Source organism: Equus asinus, chromosome 16 (genome assembly GCF_041296235.1).
Source record: "Equus asinus isolate D_3611 breed Donkey chromosome 16, EquAss-T2T_v2, whole genome shotgun sequence".
Classification (NCBI taxonomy): domain Eukaryota; kingdom Metazoa; phylum Chordata; class Mammalia; order Perissodactyla; family Equidae; genus Equus; species Equus asinus.
Genome location: NC_091805.1, coordinates 1,980,017 through 2,002,459, shown reverse-complemented (window position 1 = coordinate 2,002,459; position 22,443 = coordinate 1,980,017). Strand labels below are relative to the sequence as shown.

Here is a 22,443-nt window from a genome sequence, read left to right as displayed (position 1 = left end):
AGAGTGGCTAGAGTGGGCTCTCTTGTCTTGTTCCTGTTCTCAGAGGGATGGCTTTCAGTTTTTCACTGTTGAGTATGATGTTGGCTGTGGGTTTGTCTTATATGGCCCATGTTACATTGGGGTACTTTCCTTCTATACCCATTTTATTGAGAGTTTTTATTATAAATGGGTGTTGGATCTTGTCAGATGCTTTCTCTGCATCTATTGAGATGATTGTATGGTTTTTATTCCTCATTTTGGTAATGTGGTGCATCACATTGATTGATTTGTGAATATTGAACCATCCCTGTGTCCCTTGTATAAATCCCACTTCATCATGGCATATGATCTTTTTAATGTATTGCTGTATTCAGTTTGCTAATGTTTGTTGAGGATTTTTGCATCTATGTTCATCAGCCGTGTTGGCCCATTATTTTCCTTCTCTGTGTTGTCTTTGTCTGGCTTTGATATCAGGGTGATGTTGGCTTTGTAGAATGTGTTAGGAAGTGTTCCATCTTCCTCAATTTTTTGGAATAGTTTGAGAAGGATAGGTACTAAATCTTCTTTGAATGTTTGGTAGAATTCTCCAGAGAAGCCATCTGTTCCTGGACTTTTATTTTTTGGAGGTTTTTGATTAGTTTCAATCTCTTTACTTGTGATTGGTCTATTCAGATTCTCTATTTCTTCTTGATTTGGTTTTGGGAGGTTGTACAAGTCTAAGAATTTATCCATTTCTTCTAGATTGTCCAATTTGTTGGCTTATAGTTTTTCATAGTATTCTTTCATAATCTTTTGTATTTCTGTGGTATCCATTGTAATTTCTCCTGTTTCGTTTCTAATTTTGTTTATTTGAGCCTTCTTTCTTTTTTTCTTAGTGAGTCTAGCTAAGTGTTTGTCAGTTTTATGTATCTTCTCAAAGAACCCACTCTTTGTTTCATTGATCCTTTCCACTGTCTTTTTTGTTTCAATTTCATTTATTTCGTCTCTAATTTTTATTATTTACCTCCTTCTGCTGACTTTGAGCTTTTTTGTTCTTCTTTTGCTAATTCTGTTAGGTGTAGTTTGAGATTGCTTATTTGAAGTTTTTCTTATTTGTTAAGGTGAGCCTGTTTTGGAATGAATTTCCCTCTCAGGAGCACTTTTACTGCATTATATATGATTTAGTATGCTATGTTTTCATTTTCAGTTGTCTCCAGATATGTTTTTCATTTCTCCTTTAATTTCTTCAATGATCCATTAGTTGTTCAGTAGCATGTTGTTTAGTCTCTACATCTTTGTCCCTTTCCCACTTTTTTTATTGTAGTTGATTTCTAGTTTCATAGCATTATGATCAGAAAAGATTCTTGATATGATTTCTGTCTTCTTAAATTTATTGAGGCTTGCCTTGTTCCTAACATATGGTCTATCCTTGAGAATGTTCCATGTGCTCCTCAGAAGAATATGTATTCTGCTGTTTTTGGATAGAGTGTTCTATATATATATATATATATATATATATATATATATCTGTTAAGTACATCTGGTCGATCTGTTTTTTCTTTTAATTCCACTGTTTCTTTGTTGACTTTCTGGATGATCTGTCCATTGATGTGAGTGGAGTGTTGAGGTCCCCTACTATTATTGTGGTGTTGTTAATGTTTCCTCCTAGGTTTGTTAGTAGTTACTTCATCTACTTTGGTGCTCTTGTGTTGGGTGCATAGATATTTATAAGTGTTATGTCTTCTTGGTGGAGTGTCCCTTTATCATTATATACTGCCCCTCTTTGTGTCTCTTTACGTGTTTTATCTTGAAGTCTGCTTTGTCTGATATAAGTATGGCAACACTGACTTTCTCTTGTTTACCATTAGGTTGGATTATCATCTTCCGTCCCTTCACTCTGAGCCCGTGTTTGTCTTTGGAGCTGAGATGTGTTTCCTGGAGGCAGCATATTGTTGGGTCTTGTTTTTTAATACATCCTGCCACTCTGTGTCTTTTTTTTTTTTTCCTTTTTCTCCCCAATGCCCCCAAGTACATAGTTGTATATTCTTAGTTGTGAGTCCTTCTAGTTGTGGCATGTGGGATGCCACCTCAGCGTGGTTCAATGAGCGGTGCCATGTCCGCACCCAGGATTCGAACCAATGAAACACTGGGCCGCCTACAGTGGAGCGCACAAACTTAACCACTTGGCCATGGGGCAAGCCCCCCCAACCGTGTCTTTTGATTGGAGAACTCAATCCATTTACTTTCAGAGTGATTATTAACATATGAGGGTTTAAATCTGCCGTTTTAACACTCATTTTCCAGTTCATCTGCATTTCCTTTGTTTCTCATCCCATGTCTTTCGTACTACCAATTCAGTTAGGTAGTTTTTTCCTTATTTATCTTTAGTGTCTCTGTTCCAATTATTTGTTTAGTGATTACCATGAGGTTTGTATAAAAAAATCTCATAGATGAGATAGTCCATTTTCTGATAGCCTCTTATTTCCTTAGACTAAGCCGGTTCCATCCGTTTCCTCTTCCCCTTCTAAGTTATTATTGTCATATCTTATTCCATCTTGTATTGTCAGTTTGTCAATAAAATGACAAGCTTGTATTTATTTTTGGTGTTTTCCTTCCCTGTGTCTTCAGTGTTGTAATTAAGTGATTGCTAACCTGTTCTGATAGAGAGCTGCAATTTTCTGATTTTGCCTATTTATCTCCTTGCTCAGGGTGTTGTAAACCCCTTTCCTTTTTTATCAGGTATGCTTTCTTGTGGGGGAGGGGTATGTCTTGTGGCGTGAACTCTCTTAGCATTTGTTTATCTGGGAACGTTTTTATTTCTCCATCATATCTGAGGGATATTGTCACTGGATAGAATATTCTTGGCTGAAAGTATTTGTCTTTCAGAATTTTGAATATTATCATTCCAACTCTCCCCTAGCCTGTAAGATTTCTGCTGTGAAGTCCGCTGAAAGCCTGAGAAGAGTTCCTTTGTAGGTTATTTTCCTCTGCCTTACTGCCCTTAATATTTTTTCTTTGTCATTGACTTTTGCCAGCTTTACACCTATATGCCTTGGAGAGGGTTCTTTTACATCAGTATTGTTAGGACATCTCTTGGCTTCTCTCGCTTGTATTTCCAGCTCCTTCCCCAGGTTTGGAAGGTTCTCAGCTATTATTTCTTTGAACAAGGTTCCTGCTCCATTCTCCTTCTCTTCTCTCTCTGGAGTACCTATAATCCTTATATTGCATTTCCTAATTGAGTCAGCTAGTTCTCAAAGAATTTCTTCATTTCTTTTTAGTCTTAGTTCTCTCTCGTCCTCCATCTGAAGCATTTCTGTATTTCTGTCCTCAGGACTGCTGATTAGTTCTGTATGGTATCAGCTCTACTGTTCAGGGAGTAAAGATTTTTCTTTATCTCACCCATTGTGTTTTTTTATCTCCAACATTTCTGATTGGTTCTTCTTTATACTTTCAATCTTTTTTGTGAAGAATTCCTTGTGTTCATTAAATTTGTTCCTGATTTCATTGAACTGTGTATCTGTATTTTCTTTTAACTTGTTGAGTTTTTGTATCATAGCTATTTGAATTCTATGTCAGAGTATACATTTCTGTGCCTTCAGGATTGATTTCTGGGTACTTGTCATTTTCCTTCTGGTCTGGAGATTTAATATATCTTTTCATACTACTTTACAGCATGGATTTGTACCTCTGTATAGAGACAGAACTTGATTAAATCTTCCACTTGCTGCCGCTCTGGGGAGGCGGCAAGAGCTGCATAATCTGGGCACACCAGGATCCTCATCAGCTGTGCCCATCTGAGCCTGGGCCAATCCTTATGATCTCAGTGACCCTGTAGGGTCTCCCACTGAATGGGAAAGCAATCATATGGGGGCTCTTGTCTGCTACTGCCTGCTCCCACAGTCCCTCCCAGACACTCTCTCCACTTCAGGACTGCAGCAGTACCATGGGCATTCATGGCAACTGGGAGCTTGTTTGCCTGCACTCACAGCTCTGCTGTCTGGTCTCAAGTTGTATCAGCTTGTTTTTTTGGTGGGCGGGGCCTTCCCACTGTGTCTCAACCAGTGCCACTGCCTGGGACCGTAGGAGGACAGTGGACTCTCCCACCAGTCAAGAGAGCGGTCACATGGCAGCTCCAGGCTGCTGCTGCCTGCTCCCACAGTCCTGCTGAGTTGCACTCCCTGCCTCAGGGCCGCAGAGTTACTGTGGGTGGTTGCAGCAACTGGCCACAGCTACACCACCATCTGCTCCTAGGTCTGCTCCTCAGTCACACCAGCTGTTGTGCTTGCTAGCTGGGGCCCCCCACTGGGTCCAAGCCAGAGCCACTCCCTGGGACCACGTGCGACTGTGGGCTTTCCCACTGGAGCAGAGAGCGATCATGCAGGTGTTCAGGGCTGCTGCCACCTGCTCCCACAGTCCCACTGAGTCTTACTTCCCCCTTCAAGGCCACAGTGGTACTGTGGACATTTGCAACAGCTGGGAGCTCATTCTCTGGACTGCACATATGCCTTGTTCTGCTCCTAGGTTGCACCAGCTGTTGTGCTTGGTGGCCGGGTCCCCCCCGCCAACAGGGTCCAAGCCTGAGCCACTCCCTGGGAACACAGTGCAACTGTGGGCTTTCCCACTGGACCAGAGAGTGATCATGTGGGGACTCAGGGCTGCTGCCTCTTGCTCTCACAGTCCCGCCGAGTCACACTTCCCACTCTGGGACTGCAGCAGTACCATGGGCATTCCAGGCAGCTGGGGGCTTGTTTGTCCAGGCTTGCACTTCCGCCACTGTCTGCTCCTAGGTCATGGCAGCCTTTGTGCTTGCTGGGAAGGGCCCTCCAACTGGGTCCAAGCCTGAGCTGCTCCTTGTGGACTGTGCGGCCCCCTGGACTCTCCCACCAGTCAGGGAAGCGACCATGTCATGGCTCAGGGCTGACATCACCTGTGTCCACAATTCCACCCTTGGGGCCACAGCAGTCCTATGAGCACTTTACCTGGGAGAGCAGTTGCACCTGTCTACAGGGCTGCCTGGGGGCTGGAGAGTGCTCACCTATCTCCACCTCCATCCTGGGTGTCATCCATCCACCTTCAGATGTATAGCAGCACGGGTCTCTCAGGCATCCTGATGTGCTGTGTGGGCATCCTCTGCTGATCCATTAATGTCCATTTAGTTGTAGCTCAAAGCGGGAGAGACAAAGGGAACAGCTCACTCCACCATGTTACTGATGTCACCTATCAAAAGGGTGTTTTTTTAATATATATATATTACATGTAGGAAATATATTTATTCTGTACATGTTGTGAAAAATTTTAATAAAAAGCACCACTCTAAGTTTTTACCCATTATACTGAGGATAAAATGCCTATGTATAAAGTTAATAACATTGTGCAATATTTCTTATATGTTTGCAAATATACATGTATGTGGGCCAACCAAAATAATATTTTTTAAATGGTTTTCAAATTTACTTGACAGAGAGAAGCCCATCTGGAAGTGCCTTTGGAAGTCAAGAAAATCTGAGGTGGAGGAAGGATATGACCCATTGGCGTCAAAACACTGAGAAGCTTGACAAGTAATATAACTTTCTGTTTTATGTTACTTATGGGCTTGCTGGATCTCAAATGCAGAAAGAAAATGATAATTTTAATGTTATTTTATGTATATTAGGTATTCACATGTTTGAAGATAAAGTAGTTATATTTACTTTTTAAATTTTAGATTAAAAAAGACTTTGGAGAAGAATTTTTCATGTGGTATAATAAAGTAAAATGTTACATGTTTTAACTGTTATGCCATTTTCCCCAACAAACTCCCTTGGAAAATGCATTCTGCAACTATTTTTTGAACATATTTTGGGTGTCACGCTGAACCAAATATTTCAAGGATTACAAAGAATTGGAAAACTAATCTTTGCCTTGGAGCTTAAAATATGATTAAAGAAAGACAAAACGCTACACATCTTCTCTTTCTAGCACAAAGGCAAACTGGGTACACTCACTCACCCTACTACTGAAAACAACTAAAAGTGCTCTTACATGAGTCTGGGAGTCCTAATGGACTACTCCTACCACGTAAGGGGAGCTAGAAGTAAATCCTCCTTACTGCCCAAGTGACCTCAGGTAAAATTGCTTGGCTTGAAACTTGGCATCCAGTCAAGGGGCTAAATTTTTTCTCTTAAGAATTTACAATTGTAAGTTAGCCCTCAAGTAGATTGATTGGCCCAAAAAACTTTCAGAGTATGGTGACCAACTCCTTCAGGTTTGCCTAGTACTGCCAATTTTAGCCCTGAATGTCCCCCATCCCAGGGAACCCCTTCAGTCCTGTTCTTAAGCAAACTAGGATGATCTCTCACCCTGTCTGAGAACTGCCTTCAGTCCAGGCTTTAGAGGATTCTTACAAATAAACGTCAGAAATATTAGCTCACAGCCAATAAAATCAGAAAACACATGAAACAAGGTGCTGTGTGTGCTAGCAAAGAAACACCAGACTCTGTACCATACAGATGAGAGTTTGGAATTATCAGAAACTGTCTTAGTCTCTTCAGGCTACTACAACAAAAATACCACTCATTGGGTTGCTTACAAACAAGAGAAATTTATTTCTCACCGTTCTGGAGGCTGGGAAGTGCAAGATCATGTCGCCAGCAGATTTCGTGGCTGGTGAAGGCCCTCTTCTGGGTTACAGACTTCTCACTGTCTCCTCATGATGGGAAGGGCAAGCGAACTCCCTGGTGCCTTTTTTATAGAAGCACCTCTCCCATTCACAAGGCCTTCGCCCTGACGACCTAATCCCCTCCAAAGGTCAGCTTTTCATACCATTACCTTGGGCATTAGATTTTCAACATAGGAATTTGGGGGGACACAATATTCAGAACATAGCAGATACTGAATATTATATAAATCTATTAAAATTCTTCAGCTTTGAGTGTCTGCTTTGCTCTCCTCTTTGTGCAAGTGGATTTCTTTGATTATTTTTCTATGTTTTGTCTTTTAGAAATCACGAAGCAGCCAGGTGGTCTCCTAGTAGTATATTGCTTTATTTCTGCATTTGTAGAATGTGTTCTCTCTGCTTATCTTGTGATGTTTTAAGGAAGCCTTTTCTGTATGTGGGTGTTTTCCTGATTCTTTTTGCTTAAAACATGTTTTTATTATCACGTTTCTTCACAAAATCTTGCTGGAATAGTAAGTCTGAACATCATGTATTTTCTTTTCTGATTTAATTCTAACTCTTATATTTTCTCCTTAAATTTAATTTATAAAATGTGAATTCTTAAACTGTTCTCTTTATTGGTAGTAATAAATATTCAGATATTTGGACATGTAAGAACTGAAAAAAGTTAGCATTTATTTATTTTTTTCTGTTTACCAATCTCTTTTGTAATTAATTAATTAAAATTTTTTTGAGGTAACATTGGTTTATAACATTATATAAATTTCAGGTGTACATCATTATATTTCAGTTTCTGTGTAGATTGCTCATGTTCAGCACCCAAAGACTAGTTACATCCATCACCATACACATGAGTGGATCACCCCTTTCACCCTCCTCACTCCCCCCTTTCCTTCTGGTAACCGCCAATCCAATCTCTGTCTCTGTGTGTGTGTTTGCAGTTTTTATCTTCTATTTATGAGTGAGATCATTTGGTATTTGACTTTCTCTCCCGGGCTTATTTCGTTTAGCATAATACTGTCAAGGTTCATCCATGTTGTTGCAAATGGCAAGATTTCATGTTTTTTTTTTATGGCTGAGTAGTATTCCATTGTGTATATATAACACATCTTCTTTATCCATTCATACCTTGATGGGCACCTAGGTTGCTTCCAAGTCTTGGCTATTGTAGATAATGTTGCAGTGAACATAGGAGTGCATATATTTTTACACATTTGTGTTTTCATATTTGTTGGATAAATACCCAGCAGTGGAATAGCTGCGTCAAATGGTAGATCTATTCTTAATTTTTTGAGGAATCTCCATACCGTTTTCCATACTGGCTGTACCAGTTGCACTCCCACCAGAAGTGTATGAGAGTTCCCCTAAAAAATTAGCATTTAATGTCCTTGTACTTTTCCTTTGGTTTATGTATTGTCTGTTTAGTTGTACTGTATAGTTTCTATATATGTATTGCTACTAAACAAATGTCACTTTTACCCATAAATCATAGGTAGTTATTCCTAAATTTTTTATTTTCACTAAATATTACTTTTATAAATACTAGGATTCAAGTAAACCACTTTGTTGCATCAACTTGTTTTGTTTCTAATGAGTGATGCCATCCAGAGTTTGATTGAAGAGTTAAATCATTTTTGATGCAAAAATTTTGATAAATTAGATGAAACTTCAGGAAAAAATTAGTACTTTTATCCTAAATAAGTATATTGAAAATCTTTGAAATGGTAAGATGAATACTAAGCGTTTTGAATGTTGCTTTACATGAACCAGCCCTAAATATGAATTCCCATAGCACCACCTAGTGTCTGTGCTGTTCAGAATAAAACAGTGTGTTCCTATGATTGCTGCATCTCTGAAAGCTAAACATTTATGCTTTTAGTGGCATTGTGGTACTGTGATGGAGTGAGAAAATGTGTATGGCATGGTCAACAAAACGTAGGATATAAGAAAACATTTTTCAACATGTAAAATATTATTCTCTTTTAATTTTAAATTTAGGCAAATATTGAAAAATGGTTCCAAGTGTTTTTATTTCTATGCATCTTTAAGTCTTTTTTGAATTATGGATCTATTGGCTTTTCTAAAAGATAAATATAATATAATATTTTGCATTAGGTCAAGAGCAGAGATTGAACATGAAGCACTGATTGATGGAAATCTGGCTACTGAAGCCAACCTAATCATTTTGGATACATTAGAAATTGTTGTCCAGGTAAGAACACAAAGAAGAGGAATTTAAATATGCATTTGGTAAACTGGGGTTGGGGAAAAAGTATTTATTGAGCCATATAATTAACATTTAAATATCGGTAGTTCCTAAAAGTTTTGTCTTTGCTCCTCTTTTTTCTCATTTAAATCCTATCCATTCTTTTTTCCCTGTTCTTCTCTTATCTGAATACAGCTCAGCTCCTTTTCTTTGAAGTCTTCCTAGATCTTATATTGTGATTTTCCTATTTTTAAAAGATAGATTTATTTTCAAAAATTCTGTCGCCCTAAGCAAATTGCAGGTCCATCTCTGTTTTATTTACCCATTTTTAAATTGCAGACTGTTTCTGTGACAGAATCCAAAGAGAGCATCCTCGGTGGGGTGCTGAAAGTGCTCCTGCACAGCATGGCCTGTAACCAAAGTGCAGTTTATCTACAGCACTGTTTTGCTACCCAGAGAGCCCTCGTTTCAAAGGTAGGTTCTTTTGTACCTGCAATGTGGTCAGACTTTGCTTTCTTTATTAACATCGCCTAAGATCATTTGACACATTCATTGTTAATATATCTATAGTTAAAATTTTAATAACAACCTAAGGCCCTTGATTTTTTTTTTGCCTCTCTTCTACTGTTTGCCTTCTGGAAGTTCTTTCTTATTTGGATCATCTTTAACCAGTTTCTGGCTTAAAAAATAGTAGTTCTGATGTGGAGGAGGGCCTGAAATTAATAGCTAATTTTAAAGATGAGGCTTCTCTTGTTTTCTCTTCATCTTGTTGATTAACTTGATTTATCAAGAATTCAATGTATAAGTAGTTCAGTCTGTTGAAATTACTTTATCCTATGGGGAATGGAAGAGAACATAGTTTTTGTTCAGCTACTTCAGATATTTATTTCCTGCGTTCACTTTTCCCTGGAAATATGTATATTCTTAAATCATAGAAGTAGCAATTACATCTTAGTCATCTTACAAAATGGAATGCAGAGCTGTTGATGACACTTAACCAGTGAAAATAACATATGTACTATTTTGCAATAATAAAAACATATTACAGAATTATTACATGTTGGTTACTATACTGCTTTATGCAAATTATCTGATCTAAGATTGTCGTACATTCCCAGGTAGATAATATTATTAGACCCATTTTATGGATGAGATAACTTATCCAACGTCACACACTAGCCAGTGGCATAAGCAGTATTCAAACCTAGTCTGTCTGGCTCTGTGGTCCACATCATTAACCATTCTTTTAATTCCTGGTCTATACTAACAAATCTCTAGTTCAGGCTATATTAACTTATCCCTTGAGCTTTTACTGCCTCACTTCAGTGTGGTGTTGTTTTCTCACAGTTCCCTGAACTCTTGTTTGAAGAAGAGACAGAGCAGTGTGCTGATTTGTGCCTCCGGCTCCTCCGACACTGTAGCAGTAGCATCAATACAATACGGTCACATGCTAGCGCCTCCCTCTACCTCCTTATGAGACAGAACTTTGAGATTGGGAACGTGAGTGTTATCTCTCTGGATTCATAATGAAATGTAACTTCTACAGATAGGTAGCGAATTGGTTTTGGGGCAAGCATGGAATTTTCTTGTATGTTTTGAGTCTAATCTTAAACTGTCTTGGTGTTTCTCGTTCTATGGATATTTTATAAAAATCCAAATCTTTCTGCTTGCTGTACTAAAAATAACATTTAGTAGTACAGAGTTAGAATATAAATAAACATTGAGCTATTGTAAATTTTAATTATTACCATTAAGTAAAATGAAAGTAAAATTAAGTGAAATTAAGAGTTTAAATATCTTGGGTTGATATTTTGTGATTATATGTCAGTCTTTGAAGAATTCCATGTTTTCATTTATTTATTTGATAATAATATTCACATGTGTTTTTCCTAACTTTTGGGGTCAAATGTGTAATTCATTTATTTTTACTCATTTAAGTATTTAAAGCCTAGAACTTTCCTTTGAGCACTGCTTTTGGTATCTCATTGGTCCTGATATGTTGTATTTTTAATATTCTTGTTTTGTAGATATTTTGTAATTTCAGTTTATATTTTCTTTTTAATCCGAAGAGTTGATAGTCCTTTTTAGGGCTTTGATGTTAATTTTTAGGTTTATTGCAGTGTGATCATACAGTGTATATACTGTGTCTCCTTTTTTGTTCTGTGGATGTGTGTGTTTTTGTGTCCAAACATACATTTTTGTGAATGTTCCACACACATTTAAAAAGAAGGTGTATTCTTTATTTTCAGAGTATTGAGTTAAACAAACAAATATATGTTATTGATTACATTATTCTGGTTTTTTTGGATTCCTGTTTATTTTTGGTCCACTTGGTGGACTGCAGGAGGTGATTTAAAGCCTATACGTTGTCTGTTTTTCCTTTAGCTCTTTTTGATGAATTGATACTCATAACTATTTGGTATATTGATATTCATAACTGTTATATCTTCTTATGAGTTATTCTCTCATGACTGAAAAAGACCTGAATTGGTTCCATTTAAAACTTTTCTTGTTTTGGCCTGGATTCCACCTTGTGTGGTGTTAGGTACCTCTGCTTTCTTTCTAACTTGGACTTGCCTCAGTTACCTTTGCCTGTCCTTTTATTTCCCCTTTCTTGAATCACTTTGCTTTAGGTGTGCCTCTCATAGACAGAAGAGAGTTGAGTTTGCTTTATAATCAATCTCTAAGTTGAATTAAACCTTTTCATACTTGTTATATCAGATATGTCTGAAATTCTGTTGTATTATTTTGCTATGCCTCCCCCCTTTTGTCCTTTTTAAAAAATTTTGTTGATTGTTTTCATCTTGTACTATGTGGTCAGTTCACCTTATTTTTTGGATATAGTGTTTATCGTATTTAGAAAAGTTCATATTGCTCTAATTTTATAATTACATAATGCTTTCAGTCCTCTTATTTCTTTAGATCATGTATTCTCAATGGGGGCAATATTGCCACCAAGTGAGTGAAAATTGGTTCTTGGGAGATGAAAAAAATCTTAGCTATCACATTAGTTTGTAACCCTCCAAAGTTCAACTCTAACTGTCAGCATCTCATTCTTTTGTATTTATTTCTCTCATCGGGTTTTATTTGGTATTACATGTGCAGCATGGGCATTAAATTCATGGAATATAAACAAAGAACAAAATGTATGCAAAATTGATGCTACAGAACTGTGGAGAATAGATGGCTGTGATGGGAACTCAGGTCATTTGTATGTCCCTGTGGAGAATAGAGGGCTGGGATGGGGACTCAGGTCATTTACACGCGCCTCTTGGCTTCCATTGGCTGCCTGGTGGATGTTGTTAATGTTTGATGCTTTTGTGTGTGACTTGGGCTTTGAAATTTTTTTTTCTTAATTTATAATTTCAACCCAATATTCTGTCAAGTGCTGAAAAGAAAAAATGTCAACAATATCTGAATGAATGTCTAGCAGCTGGTTAAGTTAAAATTTATTTTCTTTTATCAAGCAAAAGTTAAAAGTTAAGTTCATTGATTTAACCTATAATTTTTAAGAAGTTAATTTAAAAAACAAATAAAAAGAAAAAGGAAAAAAAAGAAGTTAATTTTTTCAGTAGTTTACTTTTGCTGGACAAGTAGCAATTTTGAATGATTTAAAAAATTTGTTTACATTGCTACTGTTGTTTTGTATTTACATTAATTACTAATTTACGTACACAATTTGATATGTCACAGTTTAAGGAAAAATATTACATTAAAAGCTTCTCAGTAAATCCAGTTCTAAAATTAAGTTAAATGTAAATAGCCTTCAAATTTTTAACTTAGAAGTTTTATTTGGTTATTTATAACCTTGCATTGGATAAAAAGAGTAAGCTTTATAGTCTTTTTATATATAAATTCAGATATACATACAGTACATAAATAGATGTATAGTATATCTGTGGTCTTAAAATTTCATGGAGGGAAGTGATTAGAAAAAAATATTTTAAAAGGTTCCTTAAGGGGTGCAATTATGAAAAAAATGTTGAGAAACACTGATTGGGACAGTATCTGTTAGCTCTCTTTTATGAACAGAGGTAAAATTGTTGTATTTCTTCTTTCACTACAATCCCTTTCTCATTCTTCTTCCTATTTCAGTATTTCAATAAAGTATTTATATTACTGTTTACATTTGTGTTGTTGAATATACCTCTCCAGTTTTTTCTTAGTTTTAACATATCAGTCTTAGTTGTAAAAAGAAATAGTGCTCACCACCATTTTTTCTTTTTTTCTTTAATCATTTCTTATTTGGCTAAATATTGTCTTGTAGTTGTTTATTCAAGAAAGTTCTTGGGCGTAATGTTTCCCAAGTTCTTGATTTTTCAAAGTTGTGTGTACTCGTAAGACAGCAAGGATGGTTAACTTTGAATAATAAAAAGAGTGAGAAAGATCAGCAAAACTTACGAAATAAAGAGCACTTAATAGAAAAGAAAGATCTGAGTACCATTTTCCTCTGGCATTAAATGTTATTTTAGAAATATCTGAAGATAGCTGGATATTTTCTTCCTTATAATAGAACTTTTTTCCTCCCAACTGCTCAAGGGATTCTTTCTTTCTATTTAAAATTCAATGTCTTTTCGAGAATGTGTCTTAGTATTGACTTATTTTTAATTCCCTCAGGCACATGCTGTCTACTTGCAATTCATTTATTTCAGAAAGTTTTTTGAGCATAAAATTAAATATTTGTTTTGCACCAGGGTCTGGGGTTTTTTCTGTGAGTACCAATTATACATATGTTGGATCTGTTTTGCTTCACTTTTTATCATGTCCTCTTTTCCTTTTTAACATTTTTCAAATTCCCATTTTAGTTGCTTTTCTCATTTCTGTCCCAGGTATCCCTTATTTGCTCTCCATGAGATCTCTTACTTTTACCAATTTCATCTTCATTTTTTTCTGTTTCTTTTTCAAGTAGTGTCAGCTCACATGTAAGCTCCTATTTTATGTTGTCACTTTCCAATTCTTGCTATCTTTCTTTGAGTTCTTTTATTTCTGCCTTGTTTTCCTTCCTAAAGTTAATGGCTTCATACATTCTTTTTATAATTTAAGGCAAAATATTTCATTAGCATTTTCATCTGTTTCATGGCAATATTTTTCTATTCCATGTTCTTTATCTTGTGAGTTTCACTGATCTTTACATTTTTATTACTCAGCATAGAATGAGTTGGATCATCTTGGCCCAGGTATTTGTAGGAAGTTCCTTCAGAACACATTCAGAATGTGTTTCTCATGGGATTTTGCTGTTATACACATAGCTTGCCTAACTTCCTGAAGCTTCTGGTCAGTCCATTTCTATCCAGTCCTCCCAGATTATTAGCTCGTTTTGTTTTCAAGACAAATAGTTTTATCACTTCAAAGTGAGTCTCTTATTTAAAAGAGATGTTTTTTCCCGTTATTTCTGAAATCTGTGTGCTAAGATTTCTCACTGTTTCCTTTCTACTCCTTGCCTTCTATCAAAACTGCTCCCTATCTTAACTTGTCAACTCTTTTGCATTTTTCTAATATATGGATTACATCCATCTCCTCGTTTTGCTGAAAATGGAGTTTATGGATTTTTTCCTATTCATCTTTTATTTTTGTATGAAATCCGGGAGAAGTGGGAAATTACTATCTCACACTATGCTATTTCTACTGGAAGCCAAGTCCTCTTTCTTAATTCAGAGCAGAGGAATCCAGTTGTTTTATTGATCTTGTTTATTTTTGAGATAAAGTCTCTAAAATTTGATCACACATGGAGTTTTCTTGATACATTTTTTTTATTTTAGGAAAGCTTTATGAAATAGGTAATTCATCATCTTAGTGTCAGGTAGTACTTCTAATAAAGAATAGGTAATTTAAAACTGGCAGTGATTTGTATACTTTATTCAACAGATACTAGAACAAAGTATTGAACTATGTTCTAGGTACTGAAGTAGGCATTGGGCAAACATAGATAAAAGGATAGTCCTTATTTTCAAGTACCTTAGCATCTGATGGGGAAGGAGATGAATAGGTAATGTTCATCTAATATAGTAATAAGTGCCCACTTCAGGTGGTTTTGTGAGGATTATATAAATTAATATTAAGTAAAACACTTATAACAGTAACTGGCACTGAGCAAATACTGAATAAGTATTTATCATTCTTAATATAATGAGAGGTAAGGACAGGGCACTGTGTAAGCGCAGGGGTGGGTTTTCAGAAAGAGGAGGTGCTTGAACTAAGGATGAAGAATTGCCCAGTCAGATGGATAAGTAGGTGGATAGAGCTTTGTAAGTCAAGAAAATCACACATACATAATTAGCAAGGCATCCAGACGAGAGTCAGAAACAGGCAAACAGAGAAAGATACTTTTTAGGACTTCTTGATGGTTTTGGCTGGGAGAGAGAGTAAGAGAGAAAGTTGTAATTGAAAAGGCCTGGACTAAGCTATCACAGGGCAGATACTTGCTCTGTTTATCACTGTACTCTCAGTCCCCACCCTGTAGTTTGATACATTTACTGAGTCAGATAATTCACTTTTCTTCTCAAAGCTACAGGCAGCCATTGGAGTATTTTAAGGAGAGGAGTGAGCTGTTCATATTTGCATTTTATGAAAATTTCCCTGATGCTATGAGGAAGATAGACTTGTGGGATAAGAGAAGAGGCAGAAAGATGTATTGAAAAGTTCTTACAGTAATCCCAGTAAGAAGTGGTAAAGGTGGGAATTAAAGCCATGGCATTGGGAGTGGAGAAAGAACAGGTTGGAACAGATTAGGGGATAGTGTGGATTGGATTTATGGTGTGAATAACAACAAGGGAGAATGACTATAGGATGACTCCTAGATTTTTTGCCTGAGTGACTACAAGAACAGTAGTACCATTTATTTAATCAATAGGAAAAGAAGGTATTTTAGAAATGTTAAAATTGAGGTTACTCACTGAGACATCCAGATGGAGCCATCTAATAAAATATAATATCCTAGAGCTCTAGAGAGAAGTAGGAGCTGAATGTAGGCATGTATCTGTACTAGTTGAAGGCAGAGAAATGGATGAGGCTGTGTGAAGTATGACAAATGAAAAGGGTTCTTGACAGAATCTTTGGAAACACTGGTATTTAAGAAGGGCAGCTGAGGAGTAAAGGAGATAGGAGAGGGATGGTTAAAGAATAGGAAAGTCAGGATAAAGTTGTACTACTGAAGATGCAGCAGGAAATTTTCAAGGAAAATTAGATGGGGCTGCCCTGGTGGAGCTCTGGTTAAGTTGGCGGCTCTGCTACAGCAGCCCGGGGTTTGCGGGTTTGGATCCTGGGTGTGGACCTACACACCACTCATCAAGCCGTGCTGTGGTGGCACCCCACATGCAAAATGAGGAAGATTGGTACAGATGTTAGCTCAGGACCAATCTTCCTCACCAAAAAATAAAAAATAAGTGAAAAAGTAATCACTATGTTTAAATATACAGAGATGTATAGTAGAATACTGACAAAAAAGTATCTTGGATTTGGCAATCACTAGGTTATCACTGATAACCTCGTAAGAGAAATTTCATAGTGGGGTGGTAGACCAGAAGTGAATTTACACTGAAAAAGGAAAAATGTTAACTCTTACGGACATTACTCCAGAGATTCTACCTCAGGTCACTTTATGCAAGATGTGTATTAAATTGCTTTTATCATAGTTGTAGACTTGGTGAAATGGCTAGAGTGTAAAGACTACATCTACCACTTAAGAATTTTGTGATGTTGGGCAGGCTCTGTAGGCTTATCTGAAAAGATAGTCTTGTTATTAATAACATACCTCATAACAGAGAAACAGAAAGTCCTGGGCACATCTTCTAATTTAACACATAGCTCTACATGGCTTTTTTTAAGATTCACATTTATTTATTTGTTTGTTTGTTTGTTTATTTTGGTGAGAAAAATTGGCCCTGAGCTAACATCTGTGCCAGTCTTCCTCTATTTTGTATGTGGGCCACCACCACAGCATAGCTTGATGAGTGTTGTGTAGGTCTGTGCCCAGGATCTGAACTGGGGAACCCTGGGCCACCAGAGCAGAGTGCATGAACTTAACCGCTATGCCACTAGGCCAGCCCCTGGCTTTTTGTTTTTGCCTTGTGTTGTAATGTTTTATTCACAGCAAAATTCTAAGTTTTATGTCCTTTTTAAAATGAGAATTCAATATGCATATTTCATTACTTTTTAAAAAATATTTTGCTTATAATGGTATGTTTTCACTAATTATCTGTTTCATTTAGGAAGTAAAAAAGGTAGACTCTTTTCTTTTAGCTTTCTTATATTAAATGCTGACGTGACAATTTCTCTGGTACAGAACTTCGCCAGGGTTAAAATGCAGGTAACAATGTCACTGTCTTCGTTGGTGGGCACATCTCAGAATTTTAATGAAGAATTCTTAAGACGTTCTCTGAAGACTATATTGACATATGCTGAAGAAGATCTGGAATTGAGGGAAACGACGTTTCCTGATCAGGTCAGAAATACTACTTTTCTAGATCATTGACTGAAATCAGATTATGAATAGGGACTTTCCAAACTATTAAATCAAACTTTGGTTTTACTGGAGAAACCTGTATTTTTCTTTCAATCTGCATATCATATGCTGTAGCTAGGGCTGACTCTTTTTGTTTCAATAAGCAACCCTTCCTTCTTGTAATGTTTAACATCTTTGGTGTTTAGTTCTGTGAATTTGTAAAAAATAGAACAGTAGATTTAGGCAGTAGACAGAAAAAAGCTTTATGATGAAACGTTATTCCCACTTATTAATGAAACAAGAATTTGCCTTAAAAACTAAAGTTTCTACAAATCCTTTTTGGAAAAATGGGAAACATAGGAGAGAATTTCCTTTTGTGTTTTTTCCTTGTATCCTCTATGTTCCTATATATTATTTCTACTTACAGTTCTACTTGTTTCCAGGTGAGGGAACTGAAAAAAACAGTCTGCTGAGAAATTTGTATATACTTTCCTACCCTTCGTCCAACCACCATATCCCAGCATACCACCACTCCTCAGAACTATATCAATATCATCAGATATCTGAAATATATCTTCCCGTCTAATTTAGTGATTGTGAATGAATGACAATTGAAGAATGTTTTTCATATGATTCTCTCCTGCAGGTCCAAGATTTGGTTTTCAATCTCCATATGATCCTTTCTGATACTGTTAAAATGAAGGAACACCAGGAGGATCCTGAAATGTTGATTGATCTAATGTACAGGTAGCATTTGTTTGATTCACTTATACCTTGTATAGTGGGCTTAAATTAATAAGACACACAGAAAACATTGGATAAAAAATAAACATACAAAAATTGTCATTTTCTAATGGTATGTTGAAAAGTCAAAATATACTTTTTCCAGGCTGCTTTTTCAGATCCCTTGTGTCACTTCTTCTTTTAAGAACTATGCATCATTGTTCAGTATATTGATTATCAGAAACAAAGGGGATTTTAAAAAACAATCATAACGCATATTTAACATGGTGTCCTGGGCCCTAGACTTCCTAGGAAGGCCCAAAACTCATATTTTAATCGTAAAAATCAGTCCTTTGGAAGAAAATACAGTATATTAATGTTTTCCTATAACATTAATTTTTCTAATTTTAAATATAGTAATGCCTACAGGATAATATTTCTAGGGGCACATTTTGAGAAATGTGTGATTCCTATTGTATCTTGAAAGATGTAAGTAAAACTTGAGACTTTTTCTTTGCCCTCTCTTTTCACAGTTTGGAGTTTTTTAAAGGCACAAACAAAATAAATATTTTCTTTAAAATAAAGATGATGCTATCAAACTATCTTTTATAATCTTTTTTTCCTTGAACATAAAACTTGTGTATAATCCCATATTGAACACATAAATTCCCATAGTTTTTCTCTTACTGATTATTTTCTTAGTGGCTAGATTTTAATATGGCGTGTCTTTTTTTAATCCCCCCTACAAAAAACTGATATTGTCCATTCCATGAGTCTACAGTTATTTCTCTAAATATACTCAAAGATGTTGTCATTACACTCAAAAACTTGTCTTAATAGGTTGTGTTCAATAACACAAACCTTTCTAGGTAAATACTGAACAAGCAGTCTAAACTCCCTTCCAGCTTGGGAAGCAAATGCTAATTGAGAAGAATTTCTGTTCTAATTAGAATTGCCAAGGGCTACCAGACCTCTCCAGATCTGCGGTTGACCTGGTTGCAGAACATGGCTGGCAAACATTCAGAACGCAGCAATCATGCTGAGGCTGCGCAGTGCCTGGTCCACTCAGCAGCACTTGTTGCTGAATATTTGAGCATGCTAGAGGACCGGAAATATCTTCCTGTAGGATGTGTAACATTTCAGGTAGGAATCTGCCAGATTTACATTAAATCAAGGTATGTGCTTTTCTGGTTTTAACTTTTCTGACTGGTGTTTAGGTTCTTTTATCTTGCAAGGAAAGCATAGACTGCAGGCGAAGCCTCACGAGATAAATTGACATTTCGCTGTCACTGGCATTGATACGTTTTTAAAGAGTACTTCTTGCTAACTGTCTTTCCACATTTTCTTACCTCTGAATTATCAGTGCTATGTATATTTATTCTCTTTGCCTATACTGCTATGGACTTTATGGAATCTATGAAATACACGCAAAATACTGAGAATCAGAATTCAGTAGAAACTCTTACTCGGCTTTTACTTAACACACCAAATAATCCAACATTCTGTATTTCCTGTATAAAATAAGCTAATGTTGTGACTCAGAGATGATAGTTTACTCTCCAGGAGGGTTACACACTTCTGAGCTGCTGGTTGAATTCTTTACTTACCAAAGGTCAGTTATGCTTTGCTTTTCTTCAAAACCTGTTAATGCCAGGTTTTGGAAATTACAAAATTTAATTAGATATTATATCCTCTGATGAAATCTGAATGTAAAAAGAAAGTGAGTTATTGTTTCTCTGAAAACCAAGTCAAATGTTTTGCAGACTTGATAAAAGGCTCCCAAATGATTGCTGTTGAATTAATTTTGGATCAGACAAATACAAAAGATTGGGGCTAAAGCTCCTAGAATCAGGGATAATTTGATAGTCTTTTAAGTTCAAGTTTTTACGTGGGCTTTAAAGAAACCAAAACTGGGATTCTTAAATGAAGGTGCATTATGAGTATTCAGTCAGGGAATTACACGAACTCTGATCTGGAGACCCATACACAAAGAAAACGCCTTAGACCTACTTCAAAAAATTGACAAATGAGTGTATATCTACTGTAAATGTTTGGGTTAAAATAAAATATTTAAGGTATGTGTCTATCATTTCTTTTTTAGAAATGATGGCTGATCCCAATCTCATTGGGTAAGAGGGCTTTTATTATACCTGAGTTTTTTCATTAACTCACATATTAGGCAAGCCAAGAGACCATTTTTGTACCTTAATTTTTCTCATAGGGAGTTTTGATAAGATCAATTAAATTAAAAATAAAGATTAAGTCTCCTTAGATGTCCTATGACATATGCCTATTTTCCTTAGCCCATGATTTTTCTTAGTTTTTTTCTCACAACTTTTTATTAATGGAAAAAGTATTTAACAGTAGTGTTACCTTTTTGTTGTCATCTCCAAAATACAGAAAGTTTTTGGAGATTTGTCTTTTATCTTTGCATTGACTACTCCTCCCTTTTTTTAACCTAAGCCGATAGTTCTATGTCATCTTCAACTACATCTTTCATGATAAGAAATTAATTCCACTTCACAAACCTTTTCAATTTTTTCCCCCTAGAATATTTCATCTAATGTTTTAGAAGAATCTGCAGTCTCAGATGATGTGGTATCTCCAGATGAAGAAGGTATCTGCTCTGGAAAGTACTTTACTGAGTCAGGACTTGTGGGATTACTGGAACAAGCGGCTGCCTCTTTCTCTATGGTAGATGAAAATGTTCATTCTCTTTTCACAGTTACAATCCTCTGGACTATTAGTGGCGTGTGTATGTGTTCTCTCTGTCTGTCCCTCTTCTTTTCCTTTACGATAGTTTTCCCGAAGTACCTTAGGAACTATCTAGGAGCAGATTTTCTTTCTAGAATCATTATTGCTTAGTCTTTTTTATCTTAATAATCTATCACTTTCTCCATTGTTTTTCATTTGCTTGTTTATGAACTAACAATCTACAGCAGATTATTTTTGGTATACAAAACTTTTACCAATAACATTTTCTGAAACCTTAAAGTTAAAAAACAGAACAAAAGAAAAAGCCTCTGAATGATTTAAGTTCCTGTTTGGATAGATTAACATGGCTCTAGATAGACAGCTTGTCTGTTGGATGAAAGGAGAATCTTCTTTTGAGTGTGTTGAGCATTGCCCTGGCCCTCAGGAACGTCCTGACCATTCATCCCATTGGTTGCATAGTGAGCCCTGTTGGGTAGGTGTTCGTGGCCTGGAGCTTCCTTATCAGGAGCTTTATGAACTACATCCTAGATCCCTTGCCTGACCTACCCTCCCATGCTGTAACTCCCGTCCTGTCCCTCCCCATATGTGTGTGAAGATTTGAGCAGTCATGTGGATCCGTGATGGGATGTTTATTGGAGAAGGGAAAGATAGCTAGACGATTCCCTGCTTACTTTCTTGATCCATGGTGATAGGCTCACCTGCTTTCCGTAACTTTTCTGGGGAGTGTTTAGTGTCCTAGCACCAAAGGTTTAGGAGACAGTGCCGTTCATGTTGGGGTAAGAAGAAAGCTTGAGGTAACACACCCTGCTGCCCTCCTTTCACATCACACTGTTGTTGAAAGCGGTCCTTTCTTCTACTGGCCTTAATCTTCCCCTGCAATATATTGGTTAAGGGCATAGATTTAGAAGGCATAAAGCCGGAATTCAAATCCTGGCTCTGCTACCTTAGTAGTTAAATCACTTCAGGCACAAATCACTCAATCTGTCAGTGCCTCCTTTTTCTTATCCATTAAATGCATCTAACAATAGTAGGAATGTTGTCAGGATTAATATATGTAATGGCTGGCTCCAAGTAAGTATTAGTGTGTTTGCCATTGTCATCCTCTTCATCATTATTGGCACTTAGAACCAGCTCATTTAAATATAATGATTCTGAGACTCTAAGAATAAGTGTTGGTCCACTTTAAAATTTCTTGTCTTTGAGAACCTTGGCTGTCCTGATTCCTCCTCTGGATCCCTGCTCCTTGAATTTCAATTTCATTGATCTGAACCAGCAGAGGAAAAAGGGTTTCTGCTCTTAATGGGGAATATTTTAATAAATATGCACTCTGTGTGTTTGTGTATATATTTAATTCACAGTATCATATTTAGATTGGGGTACAATGGCCTGTATTACAGAAGTTCTTTTGTAATAGCATAATTATGAATTTCATTCTTTTTCAATTAATCTCTTTAATCTTAATTAAAATAATTACTGGGACATTTTAGTTACACTAAATGTATTTCACTATTATAGCTACATGATTGTTTATATGTACTCCTGTGAACTGACTAGAAAATAAAACAACCGTATGTTTGTTTCCTTGGGAAAATATGTTTGCTAATTTGTGAGGCAATGGAAACTCATTAGCTGGCTCTCCTTCCTGACTGCAGCCACCAATCCATTATTAAGGACAAAAGAATGGAGCAGCAGTACAAATATGCATATTTGTATTTCTATACAATTTGAATTGCACATTCTACTTCT

The 22,443-nt window shown here is 36.4% G+C and overlaps 1 protein-coding gene across 5 annotated transcripts in view; it reads left to right on the top strand.

The window, feature by feature from the left end:
- The window catches only part of DOCK7 (dedicator of cytokinesis 7), a 203,869-nt gene that overhangs the window by 153,663 nt on the left and 27,763 nt on the right, over nucleotides 1–22,443 (top strand). For all 5 annotated transcript variants that reach the window (XM_044749192.2, XM_044749193.2, XM_070486407.1 and 2 more), the window contains 8 exons: nucleotides 5,420–5,516; nucleotides 8,729–8,825; nucleotides 9,159–9,293; nucleotides 10,167–10,319; nucleotides 17,101–17,259; nucleotides 17,906–18,006; nucleotides 18,933–19,125; nucleotides 20,533–20,676. In XM_044749192.2, coding sequence (XP_044605127.1) covers nucleotides 5,420–5,516; nucleotides 8,729–8,825; nucleotides 9,159–9,293; nucleotides 10,167–10,319; nucleotides 17,101–17,259; nucleotides 17,906–18,006; nucleotides 18,933–19,125; nucleotides 20,533–20,676 — 1,079 coding nt within the window. The remainder of the gene's footprint in view (nucleotides 1–5,419; nucleotides 5,517–8,728; nucleotides 8,826–9,158; nucleotides 9,294–10,166; nucleotides 10,320–17,100; nucleotides 17,260–17,905; nucleotides 18,007–18,932; nucleotides 19,126–20,532; nucleotides 20,677–22,443) is intronic.